The 16,070-nt window shown below is 36.8% G+C and overlaps 1 protein-coding gene across 2 annotated transcripts in view; it reads left to right on the plus strand.

Annotated features, from left to right (window-relative positions):
- Positions 1-16,070, plus strand: part of PREX2 (phosphatidylinositol-3,4,5-trisphosphate dependent Rac exchange factor 2) — a 171,308-nt gene that overhangs the window by 109,638 nt on the left and 45,600 nt on the right. For both annotated transcript variants that reach the window (XM_048286773.1, XM_048286774.1), the window contains exons 29-35: positions 208-290; positions 622-712; positions 1,927-2,055; positions 6,987-7,028; positions 9,606-9,823; positions 12,464-12,566; positions 14,096-14,239. In XM_048286773.1, coding sequence (XP_048142730.1) covers positions 208-290; positions 622-712; positions 1,927-2,055; positions 6,987-7,028; positions 9,606-9,823; positions 12,464-12,566; positions 14,096-14,239 — 810 coding nt within the window. The remainder of the gene's footprint in view (positions 1-207; positions 291-621; positions 713-1,926; positions 2,056-6,986; positions 7,029-9,605; positions 9,824-12,463; positions 12,567-14,095; positions 14,240-16,070) is intronic.

Raw genomic sequence — 16,070 nt, forward strand, 5'->3', positions numbered from 1 at the left:
GTCGGGTTTTGAATATGGTCCTTTCTTTAAGAGCTATTTCTGTATTATCAAATGAGTAATAAATGCAAAATATGTAGGGAGAGCAGTTACTATAGTCCTGACAGTGTAAGCATCAGTCTGTGTGCAAAGCAGATTAGCTAAGATGCAAAGGTTTTGGAAAACATGCTGAAGCTTCTAAACAGTTTGTCATTTTAAAATATTTTGCAGGTGATGAGCTTCCCATAAGTGTTCGAATCTCCCATGATAAACAGGACAAGCTCCATAGCTGCTTGGAGCATCTTTTTGGTCAAGTATGAGATTATTTTTTTTGGCTTTGATACTGATGTCTGTGTTTGAGCTAAGATGTCTTTAGAAAATACTTCTTTTTAATTTTGCTTCCCACTGTTTACTGGGATGGCATGTATTTACTCATTTTCCCTCAGTTTTCTGTAAATAATCCAAAACTGCAAATTAAACAGGTCCTTAAGTTTAGTCCAAAGTTCTCTAATTTGTTACTTTAACTAGAGCCATTAGGTAAGAAAGAATCCAAAGTCCCTTGTCAGTAGCCCACATTTCTTACAGAAAGAATTTCTAATTGTTGCTGTAGAAAACATCTTTCTCACAGAACCTCGATCCCAACAGGTCGATTCAATCGTCAATCTTTTGAAAGGACCAGCTGTGATGAGGGCCTTTGAGCAGACGAAATACTTCACACCGGGACGAGGCCTCCAAGGTAGCATTTAATTCTAGCTATGAGGATGGAAAGGCAGCCTGAAGGGTACATGGAAATGGCTGTCCACTCCTTGAGCTGGTGTTAAAGAACTGATTTTGCTTAATCTGGGTATATTCTGCAATAACTGATTGTTGAAGTTCGTGTTAAATAGATCTTAATTCTTAGTTGAAAACTGGCTTCTTGCATTTTATTGCATAATGTAGGAAAAAATTTCAAAGTCAACTAAATTGAAAACTCTGAATTGACTATTGTATTGCTGAGGTTTTTGAAGCAAGAAGCAGGTTTTTTTATATTTCAGGTGGTTTTAGTACATTTTGTAACAACTACTGAAGCCATTCCTGATCTATTTTATGACTAATACCAGATTTTTATTATTTTTGTAGTTACATAATGTTTCAAGTTTATTTATAATTTGTGACTTATAGTCAAAGCAATATTTATGCCAAATATATAATTATGTAAGTATTACTGATTGCTTAAAAACAAATATCCTGTATGTAAATTCAGACACTCTACTATCACTTGTATGTTTGCTTAAGTCTAAGGGTATATATAGGCATCTGGTGGTAGTCATATGTGATAAAAAATAGAAAGGACTTCTTTCAGTAGACTGAGTTTAAAAAAAGAAAAAAGTTAAATGGGAAACAGAATGTTTTATTAATAACAATGGCAAGATATATTGATCCTACACATACCTTTTCCAAAGAATACAGATTTTAGGTGGCCAGAGGGTGGTTTTTATCCCAATTAAGAGGTTTTATGAAGCCTGAATTACTACCAGCTAAATGAATTTGCATGTAAGAGTTTTTTTCTTTTTTTTTTTTGTCTTTTATTTCCCTTCCTTTTTTTTGTGGATTTTTTTTAGTTTGTTTTGGGTTGTTTTGTTTTGTTTTCAGTGAGTAATTTCAGTTTAAATTTAATTTTATGATTGAAACAATTTTGCCTGTAAAAGTTCCAGGGTCCCACTTGCCATGCACTTTCTGTGTTATGTACCCGGTTCAGAAAGAATCACGTTTCTCTCCTCACACTCTCACACTCATGCTCTCCTTAGACTTAAGTAGGGAGCTTATGACTGTTAGACCTGTCACCGTAGCTTTAACTAGAGTTAAGTTGCCAGTTCCTTGATCAGTGAAAACATTTAGGAAAAAACAATGTCTTACTGTGGCTTTCTTAGGAGGCTTAAGCAAAAAAATACTATTTTTGTCCCTGCTTAGAGTTTCAGCAAGAGATGGAACCAAAGCTCAACTGTCCAAAGAGGCTACGACTCCACATCAAGCAAGACCCTTGGAACCTCCCCAGCAGTGTCCGGAGCCTTGCCCAGAATATCAGAAAATTTGTTGAAGGTTAGTAAGAACAACATGTTCATAAATAAGCACTTCATTAATGATACAGAGGGAAGGGGAGAGATACAACTGCTTCCTGCTGCTTCTAGGCAAGATCTGTGGAAGACAGTGTAGTCTACAGGACTTTTTTGTACTCCTAATAACAAGGTTAGTGGAGTTTATCTCAGCTGTCTTGTGCTTACCCTATTGGCTTTAGATGCTGCAGAGAAAATAGTCTTCTGACAACTGAAAACAAAGGAACCATGTGTTGTATGTGGTAGGTTATTTCAGTTGCTACTGAAGTCCAGTGGGCTTGACTGATTTGTCACAGAAGTTCATGGGACTGATACACCAAAATGAGGCTTTTATTGAAATTAAACTATTTTTTTTTTCACTGTCTTAACTGGAAAGATGAAGACTCTGCGGCTTTTGTTCTGTATCTTGGTCTTCTCTGTGCTTTTCTGGAGTCATTATGCCTCCTTCTGCTATAAAGCTATGGTTTTCACTTAATCCATCCCAGCTGATGCTATCACTCCTCCTCCTCTGCCTCCCTTCCACCACTGTATAGAAGTTACCAAGTACTCTGCTCCTCTTCACCACCAAGTGACAATGTGAGCTGAGGTTTTATGCTTTCCCCCCTTCTTCATAAGAAAGTTAACTAGCCTTTCCCCTTCAGAGTATCTTGCCTGTAATTTCTGCTTTATTTCCTGTGCTGCTTGATAAAGAAACAGAAATAATGAGTAAGATTATTTCTAAAAAAATGCTTGTACTAGGAGTCTACGTGGGAACAAAAACTTAGGTCTAGCTTTAAATGATTCATGTGTGTGTGTTTAGCTTCTTCTGTTTGTGGGCTAATTTCCACGATATCCCTTAAAGAAACTGTTAAATATCAGATCAGTGGGAAAGAACTCTGTGATAAGTTTTATTATGATGAACTTTCAAAAACCAGACAGCCAAAGCAAACAAACTCCTCCCTTTCTGAATTGGCATTTCTGAATTGAGATACATCGTATTTTCAGACCCTGGGTTAGAAAAGTATAAAAACAACAACATAAATATCTCCTTCTTGGAGTCAAACAGGGTGGGTTGACTCTCCAATACTAAGAATACTTATATTAGTTTAACGGTGGCTGTCACTGAGTGAAAAATTAATAAATAGTTTTGAATCCTTTTTTTTCTACAGGTCCTTCTTCAGCCTAAACCAAATCAGTTTCAAGTATTAATCAGTGTTTCTTTCAAAGTTGAGGAGGAATGGAAATGTGTCTTGAACAGTCCTTCCTTACCCCTTTTCAGAAGCTAAGCTTACCCCAGACCATTTTCACGTAACTTGTTTGCCCAAGAAGAGAATTAACAGACCTAACCCATTTTAACATTGGTCATGTACCCTCAATACTGAGCTGAGATTATTCAAAGTTTTGTGGGAGAGTTCATCAAGGTCCAAATGACTTGCTGGCTCTCTGTAATATAAAAATTATTTTTTACTATACTCAGCTCAGTATTGAGACGCAACCAGCAGCTGGATTTTACTGAAATCAGATGAACAAGAAGCAGAGTTAATAATGTTTTTAACAGCTAAATTTTGCCTTTGCATCTTCATTTCTTGGTTTCTTCCTTCCTGTCTTGCCATCATACACTGTGTTGACAGCTGGTCTGGATATCTAGGAGAACCACTAGTACTGCCCCGAGCTATTTATGGCTGAAAACCTAACACATGGTACAGAGAGTCATGTCCCCATTTCTTCTCTTATTCACCTGATTTAGGAAAAAACCCAAAAGACGCCACCTAATATGACTGTTTAGTTGGGCTTACGGGAACAAGTTGAGAAATGTTGTGAGGTTTTAGAAGAATCTTCCTGGGTTTTTTTAAGTGAAAGGCAGTATTTCAGTAATTGAGGAAAGCAGATATATTTTTCTCTTCTAAGAGGAAGTAGTCAAAGGAGACCACGGATTCAACTTCACTCACTGTGGGGGGGGGAAGTGTAATTAAAACCTCCAGTTGTTATAAACATACTTAAACTTTATTGCTCAATGGTAAAGTAAGGATGAATACAATAAATTCATCTCCTTACTGAAAACTGACTCATTTTTCTTTTTATAAAAGTGTCACAGGATATTGTAATTTTTTATTCATTGTTCTGTTGCACTGCAGAATCTGTTAGATTAGATTGATTAGTGCATTAAAGCAGGAGACATGGCAGCCTCATAAAGATGAGATGTTTTAAGTCCTAGATACTAAGATTACTTTTATTTACTTTGTTTAATAAATATGAAGAAATGGGAAAACTCAGAATGCCTTGAGGATGACTGCTGTGGTCTGTCAGTTTTCTGTTTATTAGTGTTGGAATTGGGAGTACTATTAAAAAAATCCATGAAGCTTTGCACAGATTAAAAAAGAAACACAAAAAAACCCCCCAGAAAAAAACATAACCAAACCTTCCTTGACAGTAAAATTGAAATATAGCCAGAGATTGCTTTGTCTCATTTCATTTGCCTTACCAGATCATTAAAGAAAAAATTTCAATGGTTATGGTAAAGGGCAGCCCTAGAAGGCTAATCTAGTTGCTAGAATTGAAATTTTCTGAAGTAGTATGCAGGTTCTAGGAGGATTTATCTGGAGCTAAGTAATTAAGAAAAGAATGAAGTTACTTCTTGGATTGACTGGGCCTAATAAATTGTTAACCCAGTAAAGCTAAAGATAAGTTGCTGGCACAGGCAGATCTTTGAAGGTGAAGTACCTGATTTTGGTGGAGAGGGCAGTAGTCAGGGCAGGAGTTGGACAGCCACCAAATAGAGGAAGAATAATGTAGGTACGTGATTGTGAATCTGTGTGGGATATATAACATGAGAATCAGAAAGCACAGGAGGAAAAGACTGGAGCAGGAACCAGAAAAATGAACGAGATGGATGGAAAGAAAGGGACTCAACAATAGAAGGGCGTAAACAAAGAGAAGGAGACATTTCTGTCGTTGCTTTTTCCCAAAGGAAAAATAGGTAAGATTTTTGATCAAAAGAAGAGATGTTGTGGAGAAAGCCAGATTTCTAGCCAGCTAGTCATGTAACTACATGAGGAACTGCAGTTGTTCTTCTAGCACTGTAATTTTAAGTTTAAACAGGACATACGATGCAATTGAGAAAGTTCGCATGTATTTTAATTTAAATTAGGAGTGAGGTCTGAAGGAGCCTTTCAGTTACTGAAGGTATAAAAAAAAGTATGTCAATTTAAATCATAAACCATGCAGTGCAAAACCTCAGTCTTTTTGAAATATTTTCAGATGTGAAAAACAAAACAAAACTAAAATCTAGCCTTTCATGGCAAATATCAGAATAGCAGAATAACGTGGTTTTTTTTAATAAAGTACAAAAGAATGTTTAAAAATAAAAGAACCTGAAAGCATCTTGCATTACAAATCAGAATCTAAGAGAAATTGCTAGGGAATTATTCTTTTCCATACAACATGTAGCAAGAAGGAGTGAGAACTTCCATAGCATTTTTTATTTGTTGAAAAGCAAGTGATTGACATCCAAGGTTCACATCTAACCCCAGGTAAGTAGACAAATAATCTAAAAACAGTCTTTTGCCTGTGGGTATATTTTGAAGCAGAAAATACTTATAGCAGTGATAAAAGAGAGTTGCAGTGTCCTGTGATTTCCCCATAAGCAGGAAATCATTATTTATAGATACCTCAAATTCTTTTAAATTCAGAGATCCAACAAATCTTACGTAAAACAAGCTGCAAGTAATAGCCTCGTTGTATCTAAGTTATTCAGAGAAAAGCTGCATTTCCCTACACCCCTACACTGTATTTTCACTTACCAAGTTATGTTTGGACTCCAAGATGCCAAGTTACTAATCTCTCTAAGTTGTTGTGGTTTTTTTTTCAAAAGACAGAAGGCTAAGGCAAAGACCTAGCACCAGGAATTTTCAGGAATAACTAGTAATTTAAAATGTCTGGGTGTTTGTATTTGAGACAATGTGGCAGTAGCAGTGTAGGGGGAAACACATCAAATTATATTGTTCATATAGCCAATTTCAGCTCTGCTTGGGCACTGAGCAGGGCTTTGAATAGGACTGCAGAGAAACTTGGGGGTGTGAAAGAAGGTTTGAAAAGATGTGAAGGCATGTGGAGTAGTGTTGTGTTCCTCCAGGCAGTACCTGTAGGACAACTGATGTGCTAAATATTTGGCACTCTCTAAGGTTATGGGAGATTTTTAACCTGCAGTGCCTGCAGCACTGGTTAACACATTTAAATTTGTGCTCTGGTACATAAAGTGCATTTCCTTCAGCCTGCCTTGCAGCCTTTGGAAAGCAGCGCCCTCCAAGAAAAACATAAAAGGTGGGGGGGGGAAGTGTAAAGAGATACAAACCCACATGCTTGGCAGTGTAAATTAAGATTTAAAAAAAAAAATTCGTACTTTTTTACTTCATAGATTGTTAAATGAAAATAAATTTTTGAAGCAAAATAAAACCCTGAAGGCTGGGAGTAAAGTGAAAATGTTGTTGTGTTTTGCCTAAATACTTTGGCCTACATTAAAATGAGGATAATTTGAGATTTTTCGGTATGAACAAAAGAGTACAAGAAAGGTAGAAGAAAGAATTGGGGTAGTGTGGGAATCAATGAAAGCTGGTCTTGTTTTTCAAAGTTTTGAGACTGGAATTCTTGCTCTGACCAGCTGGTACACAGGTACTCTGAGATAGTAGTTGCCTTTTCATGTGTCTTTTTCAGTGATGGTGCTTTTGATTATTATCAATTTTTATCAAGTTGTATGTACAATTAAAGTTGAAGTTGAGACTTGTTTTGTAGGTATGAGTTGAGTTGTTTTGTAGGTATGAATCAGGACTGCCTACAAGAAGTTGGAGTTAAGCTGGTATAAAATGAGAAACTGCAAATGCATTATGTTGATGAAAACACTTTTAACCATGACCTCAAAATATTTTCTTCTTTTTCTTTAAGAGGTGAAGGCACGAATACTCTTGGCACTTCTAGAATATACAGGTAATTTTGCTTGCTTTGGGAGGGAGAGAACTGAATGTGGATGGTTTAAGATCATTTTTGCTTCTGAACAGAAATACTGTGTTTACATTAAGGAGAAAAACCTCAGATATGGTAAAACCTGATAATCCGCAACTTCATCCCACTGTTTATAGTAAGGATTCCTGAAGAACACAATTCCAGATATTTTTAACAAACACTGCACTTTTTTTTTTTTTTTTTTTTTCTTTCTTAATGCAAAATACCTTAGCTGGTCATTTACTCTAGATCTTGGCAGATGAAGTAAGTACTAAAGACTCAGCTTTTGCACAGTGTCTCAGCTGCCTTTCTTCTTTGGGCGTTTTCTTATTTGCTGTTTTTCTTTTTATTCCCATCTGCTTCCAGATTTATGTTGCTATTTTAACCCATGTGTTTCCGTTATCTCTTTTTAGAGAATATTTAAATTCCTCCTTTCTGGAAGGACTCTGATTTTTCTCTGTATTCTACTATCATGCCATATAGCATACAGCTTCAAAGGCATGAAATAGGAGCATGTGTCTGCGAAATAAATGTCAGTGAATCGGTATCTAAGAAATAGTATCTATGGCACAAGTTTCCCTACAGTTTGTATGTGTTCAAGTAGGCAGCTCATTATTTTAACAATCTTGCAGCACTACATGAATGCATTATTTCATTATTTTTGTTATGACACACAGGAACAATTTTATAAAGGGGAATATAACCTTTCTTTTGTCAGATTTCTTCAAAATATTAGAAAAGTTTTTGGTAATTCCTCAGTTATCCTAAAATAAGGAATGAGTTGAGAAAATAGCCTAGACTTGATTTTTTAGAAGCAGTTTTCCCTATTTATGTTGTTTTGTAAGTTGGTATATTCTCTAGTTTATTTTGTATAAAAATATTTTTGTAAATGGACCCCAAAGTGCTCTTGTATTCAGTATCTGATGTTCAAGTAGTATTAAATGAGATTTAGAAATGTGTTTGAGACAATAGAGGGCTGCTTCAGAAGCAGGAAATACAGAGGAAGTCAGCTGCTGTTAGAGAGAAAGAGATAAAGTTCAGCAAAGTGAGGAAACAATGTGTGTTGGGCTTAAATCCTGAGCACTGCTGTAACACTGGCAAGTTTTTGACCATGGAGAAGCCAGTGGGATTTTTGAAGCTGGAGATGCATGTAGTTTTTAGAGATGAAAATTCTGTCTGTACTGGATTTGCACAACTTCAAAAAGACAGAGAGGTTGATTTGAATAGTCCAAAAAAAAAAAAAAAAAAACCCACGTTGAGTCACAGTGCATAAATAATAGTGATTTGACCATTTATGGAAAATATTCCCAAGGTTCTGAGAAACTGGCAAATAGAATAGATATGATAGCAAAAGAGTGTTCACTATTATCAATAGCTGAGGAGAAGACTGAAGAAGATCTCAGAGGAAAATAGACAGAATGAGGTTACTTTGAGAAATATTTGGAGTCCAAAAAAGCACATTTTAAAATTTGGTAATAACTTTGTGAGTATCGAATAATTTCTGCTGACATATCCAGTTATCAGAATTCTTGTCAGCTCCATAGAAAAGTTGGAAAAAGACCTAAGCCTCTTAGGGGCAGAGGAATCTAGTAGCAAAGACAAATATTTTAGGCTTTGGAAAGACCTCTGTATCACCTGATCTGCTTCTCTTGCTCTGAGAAAGATTAAGTCTACCTGTACCGTTGTGACTGATGTTTGCTTAACAGCTTATAATGATAAAATTAGTTGAAGACCTTTAGAAAAGAGAAGAAGGAAGCACTGAATATTTATTGTCACAGTTTTGTTCTTTTTTGAGAATATGTTTCCCTTTCTAATTCTTTTGGCCTTTAGCTAATCTAATGCTTGTGCCCTTCAGAATAAAATGGCAGGTTAGCTAGTCCCTAATTTAAATGAGCTGCTAATGTTCCATAGCCATCTACCTACAGAGCAGTTGTGGACTTTCCTGACACCATAAATCTCTGCTGTTTCCTGGATATGTGATGCTGTTCTGTACTTATTTTATAGATTCATATTCATATATATTTTATTTGGACAGATTGTGTTCTGGGAGCAATATTGTGCTTTCCAGCAGTCTTCATCTGCCCTCCCCAGCTGGTAGCTGTGGAGTCGACCAGATGACGCAGTCATGTTAAGAGCTTCTGACTATCCTTGCTTTCTAGTGGAAGGTAAATTTTGTGGGCCCAGCTTGCTCTCACATTGCAGCAAAGAGATCTGACTCGCATCCATTGTCCTGTGACATCAAAAGTACATAGAATTTCTGGCATGTACATTAAAATCTATGAGAGAAATGTACATTGTTTATGAAGAAATACTTTAAATTCCAGATTTTAATTATGTATAAATATGTAATTTTAGTATTAGAACATAATATTTTAAAGAGGAAAATGCCAGATTTGGAGGAGTACTGTTAACTAGGGATAACATTAGACTGTAAACTTTTAATCTGCTTGACATTAAAATGACGTGGGTTTTAGACAAAGAAAAAAATTCCAGACTAATTTCTTTGCTGTTAACTAATCTGCTTAATTTTGCTTTTTCTCTTTTGGCTTTTGCACATCACAGATAGCGAGATACAACTGAGGCGAGACATGGTCTTCTGTCAGAGCCTGGTGGCCACAGTCTGCGCGTTTTCAGAGCAGCTAATGGTGGCTTTAAATCAGATGTTTGACAACAACAAAGAGTATGAAATGGAGACTCTGGAGGCCAGCAGAAGGTGGTTGGAGCAGATAGCCAGTGCGGGTCTTCTTCTTCATTTCCAGTCCCTGCTCTCTCCAAACCTGGTAAGACTCCTCATGTGTCATGCCTGGTCGCAGCCACTTTTCATTCCCTGAACCAGGGATGTGATTAAACAGTCTTAGATGTAAATCTGATTTCCTGTGACCTTTGCGCTTAGCTTGGTACTTAGTTACCTGCTGTTTGGAAAAGGTGCAATTCAGATAATTACAGGTTTGGGAAATGCTTGGTTATGATTTGGGAAATATGTTGTCCATAAAGTATTCTGTTGGCTTGGAGTTAGCAGATAGTGAGTTTACCCTTGACTCCCCATTGCTATTGTAGCTGTTCCCGGGGATTGAATATAGTATTAGGTGATAAGCAGAGCTTCATTTTGCAATAAGCAACAATACACGATAAGTAAAACACCTGGTTTAGTTAATTTTATCACCCTTTCCCCTAAAAAACTATAGGTCTGTAGTAGTTGAAGGAATAAACACGCTGGTCTGTTTTGCTCCTGTCATATGGAAAATCCTTGTAGCCTTTCAGAGTAATTGGAAATCGCCTGTTTCTTCACAAGGCTTTGGCAAAGAGCCATGGCTTAAGAAACAATTAAAAATGGGACATGGCTTTGTAGTCCCTTAATCCTCAGTTATCCAAAGTGCTTCTTTAGCTATTTAAGATGCTTCTCACACTAGACTGGTTCCTGCTGACCAGAGGAACCGTTAAACAGTCTGCATAGCCTGCTCCATGACAGTCTTTACCTCTGGAGCTGTTCAGTAAAAATAAAACTCCATGTAAATAACAGATGATGTTCTTAGTATCAGAGGTGTTCTTTCCTCTCCTTGTCTGTCTCAGCAGCAAGTTGCTGACAAGTTGACATAAGAAACTTTAGAAGCAGAAGAAACCAATAAAAAGAAATGTATTTCTAAATTACAATCATAAAGTCTTAGTCTGTGCTATTGTTGGAGAGCACTGCCTTAAGCCCGTGTGACCAACTACCTCACAGGCAGTTGAGGTACATGGGTTTGCATGGGCCTGTCAGGACAGTGTGTGCAGCTTACAAACAGATAAAATCAGGGCCTCAGAGAAACAGGGGAACTCTTTATCCACACGAGGAGCATGTGAAGAAGGCACTATCCAGGAAGCTTGGACTCAGTCTTAATGCTTTTTGACAATGTGTAGCACCAACATGTTTGGGTGGTGCAATACTTAGAGTACAAGAGTTAATTCCATTGGTGCCTGCCTTATGTTTTTCCATGTGCTTTGTGGTCATGTTATCACAAAGCAACTGTTGTCTTTACAGCACTGAATAATTATATATTTTCTTTCAAGATTGTAGTGATTTCCTTTGTAGTGAAAATGTGTGCTACGTACCTATTTCCACATTATCAGATATCAGCAGTATGCGTTGTCCAATTGAAAATAAAGTTCAGTCTTTTCTGTCTTAAAGTTCTTAACCAAGGGAAATGTATTTAAAGGCAGCTTTTTCAATACCTTCTCAGCACTATTTGGCTTACAAATGATCCATGTTATTTTAAACAAGGATATTTGAAGGAAGTTACACTCATTATGGCCAGAGTTCAGTAAAGAATGAGCAGTTGTGCAAGGGTTTCCCACGCTGCTCTATGGTATTCAGACTATTCTGCTGACAAAATCACTCTGTCCATAGACTTTATGAATTGAACCAGGAGACAAGATATTTCTAGCAGATTTGCTTTTTCATAAGTACAAGGGGGGATGCTATTTCACCATATAGATCAGGGAAAATCATGGGTTTTTTTTGTTCTGTTCTATCATTCTGTGAAGTATAATTTATGGTCAATTTATGGGCAGCTCTTTATTATTTTTTGCCATCCTACTGTTTCAGTTCTTAGAGGGGGGAAAAATACATGCCTCAGATTTCCTTTTGGCTCTTGCTTATCTAAAGTGCCAGGCGAGGGCTTTGTAAAGAATAGAATTACTTTAAGTGATTATTGATTTTGGCTGTAATTGCTCTGCATATCTAACTCAACCATAATTTTAGATTACTATTTTCCTTTTTAAAGATTCACTTAAGTGTCTTGAGAAATCCTGGATCTCTTTAACTATCTCTTTAGCTCAGGGGCATGCAAAGTGAGCTGTAGGTGAAAATCAGACTATTGGCACATCTATGTACTTGATTTGTGTCTAGAGTTTCGTAGTTGAAGGTGCAAGTCACCCTGAGCTGTACTTTCTCTGAGCTTCTGGTTCAATTATTGGTGCTTAGAGTGGACACAATAAATTGTTATATGTTGCTTGTAAGTGAAGTCCTAAAGTTATGGAATTTTTAGAAGAAAATTGCTAAAAAGAAGAATATAGTTTTCACATTTCCCTTCTGTTGCTTTATAAGCTAGACAAGGTGCTAAACTCTGGTGTCTTACAGAATAATGACAGAATTATTTGATTAAAAGACATGAGAAATAATGGTAGCTATAAATTACCTGTTAATTTACTGTGTGAAGTGATAACATGAATTTTGATAATCTCTAACTAGTAATGAAAGGGAAAGTGCCAATAGAAATGAAGATATTTACCTCATCTAGGAGTTAAATAGGTTATGCACTGCAGCAGTGAAATGTTGTGCAACATTCTGTAGTTAATTTTATGTCCTGCTCTCTTGTATTATTTCTGGTAGGGAAAACATCTGGCTGAAATGACCTTTCCAATTTTTATTTTGCCTTTTTTAGGCTGATGAGCAAGCTATGCTAGAAGATACATTGGTTGCATTGTTTGACTTGGAAAAAGTTACTTTCTATTTCAGACAATCAGAGCCAGAACCACTAGTTGCAAGTGAGTAATTAATATCTGGGCTTTACTGGTTTTGTAACATTTTTTATTCCTAGAACATCACCTCCCACAGGGAAATCTTGCATAATTTGGAATTATGGAGACTAAGTTAATGTATAGCTCTCCTGATATTCTTAGATGTCCTAAAATACAGGTATCACTGGTGACAATGCAGGATCATTATCTGACAATGTCGGTAACCTTGGGGGCAAAATTGTTTGCTTAGCTGAACTTTCCACTGGGAGTATGTGACTGCATCAGGAAAGTCCCTGAAAGACCCAGCTGTTATTGAAGAAACGTGTAAAAATAGCTTGAAGGTCTTGGTAGAGAAATGCACCGATACGAGATGGAGAAGCATAAACCCCATTTCATTTTGTCGTGTGAAAAATAAATAACTCTTTGAAGAGTTCGTTGAAAGGGCATGGCAGACGCTATGAGGATGGCTTTAAAGTGGGCAAGAAGCTTGCTCTGAGACCTGCTGCTGCAGATCGTCAGGGTCCTGAACCCTTCCTCCCAAAACTCGCCCAACTCAGCAAGAAAGGACTGTCTTTGTGGTCTGCTGTTCATACCCTTTGCTCATTTTCAGCCATTCCTTTATTAATATGTGTTCAGCCAGTAGATATTTTCCTGAAGTGAACTTTGTTTAGTGAGCAAAAAGGCCTCATTTTTTTCCTGTCTCGTAAGTCCCCTGGGAAGGGAGGAAAGCATGTCTGCTTCACATCAAGCCCTTCTGAAACAATTCCTTTGCTGGATTAAGACCACACGGGAGACAACTTCTGCAATAACCAAAACCAGAAGACACAAAGCTACTCCACAAAGCTGCCTGTGCTTGGGAGAATTCAGTAGCACAGGGCTGATAGGTAGGATTTAGCTTGTGTAAGGCTGTAGTTATTTTGGTTTGCTTCAAGTAAGGCCCCTGCTCAGAGTGTTTTAAAAAGAAGCCCTGCTACACTGGGTAACACCATGGAAATGCAGTTACAGGAGGGCCTCCTAATGGGGAGTTAATGCTGTACCTATGTCATGAACTGTTCATATTGCAGGAGCTTTCAACTGAGGTGTCTGTGCTAATAAACATGAAGTCCGTGTGTTCAAGGATTGTAATGAATTCTGCATTTTCTTTTGGTTTAAATGCTGCCACCACAGTCACTGACGATGCTTACAGTAGTCAAGAGCTAGAAAATTATTTTTTCAGTTATGATTCTGCATAATTAATAAGAGAAAAGAAGTCTTTTTCTTATTACCATAAGTAGTGAAAAATGTTCCTTTGGAATCTTTACCATTTAGGTACAATGTAATTTATGCAGACAGTAAAAACCCCTATGTAATAATAATACTAATGCAAGGCACTGTGTCTTGTTGTTACTGTTTTCAACTTGGAGACTTATCTGTGGAAACAATGTGTAATGAAAAATACTGAATAGTGTGTCTGCAGTGATTGTTTTATCTAACTGCATGAATTTTGGGTGCAAGAGTTTCTGGAAAAGAACGTGTTGTTGTTTACAATCAAATTGTAACACTGACTGTATTTTTAGATTTACCAATCACATACCAAGCAGAAGGAAGCCGGCAAACACTGAAGGTTTACTTCTACCTTGATGGCTACCATTTTGAACAGCTTCCACAAAGGCTGAAGAATGGAGGAGGATTTAAAATCCATCCAGTACTTTTTTCACAAGGTAACTTGAGGCTAAATTCCCCCTGCTCTGCTTTTTTCACATCATAGCTAACTCCCTTTAAACTCCCACTTATTTACTCTGATTTAAATAGTCTGTAGCTTTAAGGGTACAATGCCTATATTTAAGTATTGTTTAATGTGGGCATTTATTGAGAACTTTGAATTAAAATGTAAATTGAAGAAATTATGATGTCTCTAATAAAAAATAGAGGCATGGGTATAAATTTCTAAGTTTATGCCAGTTACAGGATTCCAACAGCAAAGAGTGAATCTTCATTTTTGTTCTTTTCAGACATTAATGGACAATAGTCAGACCATGCAATTTGCCCTTAATAGCATTTTGCTTTTCAAATGCTATCGTAATCGTTTCTCATTACTTCATATTTGAGGACTAAATTGTTATCCCCCTGAGAATTCTGTCTCTTGAAAATGTTATGAAGAGTTAAATAACATTTTCAGACTTACGTGGTTATTGCTCTGCAAACATTACAAAGTGAGGAACGGTGGCGCTGATGCTCAGACTGTTCATGAATTACAGGCAGTCTGCATTAGCTGCAGTGTCATTACAGTCATCAGGAGCGTGATGAAATGGTGAATGTGAGCTGCTGATTGCCTTGAGCCGCCTTTGATTTCACAGGGAGCTGAAAATACTCCATACCTTGTGAAAGGCTTCCAGGGTCTGTGTGGAATAGGCAGAAGCCAGGCATACAAATGAAGTTTTAGAGGGGAGCTTGGTCTTTGATAGACCAGGAGAATGTAAAAGGAAATAGGGCACAGAAACATAAATAAATAGCTGAACTTACTATAAAGGTAAAGCACACAATTTTTATAAAAAATAAGGTCCTTGAAGTCTGATTTTTAAGCAAACTAATAAAGACTTCAGAGGATTTCTTTTGAACAGATTGATTTGAGTCATAGGGAAAAATGAGAACACTAAGCAGGAGGCATGTTTCAGTACAATAGACAAAAGAAGCGCTTGAGAGAGAACAGAAAGTACCTTGGTTCAGCTGAATTCCTGGAAATACTATTTTTTTGAGATTGAGGAGGGCATTTGGTGTGCTACGGGATTTATTTTGGAAAATTTTTTCCACTTCTGTTTCCAAAAGTCCAAAATATTTGATTCTTAAGATAAGCATCTTTGTAGTCAGCTGAAGGAAAAGGGCAAGGATCCATTCAAGCATTTACATCCGCTTAATATTTTTCAGTAGAATGGAAACTTTCTTCTTTCTTTATCTTATCAAATTTCTTCAATTTTCAAGGATCGTCCTCTAAAATAGTCCATTGGACTCCAAGAATAAGAAGTCCTGGATAAGAATTTAAATCCTAGAGTTTAAATCATTATTTTAAGGGGTTTTTACCTCATTAATGAGTGGATTGGGATTCTACTTTTTACTTCTTTCCAGTGAGGTTTGGCTGAGCTGCCATCAAACTAACTCAGTAGATTCCCATCTGTAACTGAAATTTATTAGCTACGAATGTAGAAATCTTATTTAAGTTTCTCCATGAAGTGAATTTTTGCTCCCAAATCTAAGCATAGGTAAATCGTTTCCTGCCTAAAATACAATGGCTTATGATATTTTCAAATGGAACATTTAGAAAATCATGGTTTTGGAATACTTTGTCAAGGCATGGGTCAGTGCACATCAGTCTGTTTATCTCTGTGTTTCTCTATTCTGAGTGACATAGCTCCATGCCTAAAATTGTAAGTATACATGTTTACAGGATTGGCACTAAAATTTTTTTTGAAGTTTTTTTGTTGTTTGCCCAGGCTACATTATCTATCCCTCCATTTGTGAAAACCAGTTTTGTTCAACCACATACCCAAGTGTGTA

Source organism: Corvus hawaiiensis, chromosome 26 (assembly GCF_020740725.1).
Source record: "Corvus hawaiiensis isolate bCorHaw1 chromosome 26, bCorHaw1.pri.cur, whole genome shotgun sequence".
NCBI lineage: Eukaryota > Metazoa > Chordata > Aves > Passeriformes > Corvidae > Corvus > Corvus hawaiiensis.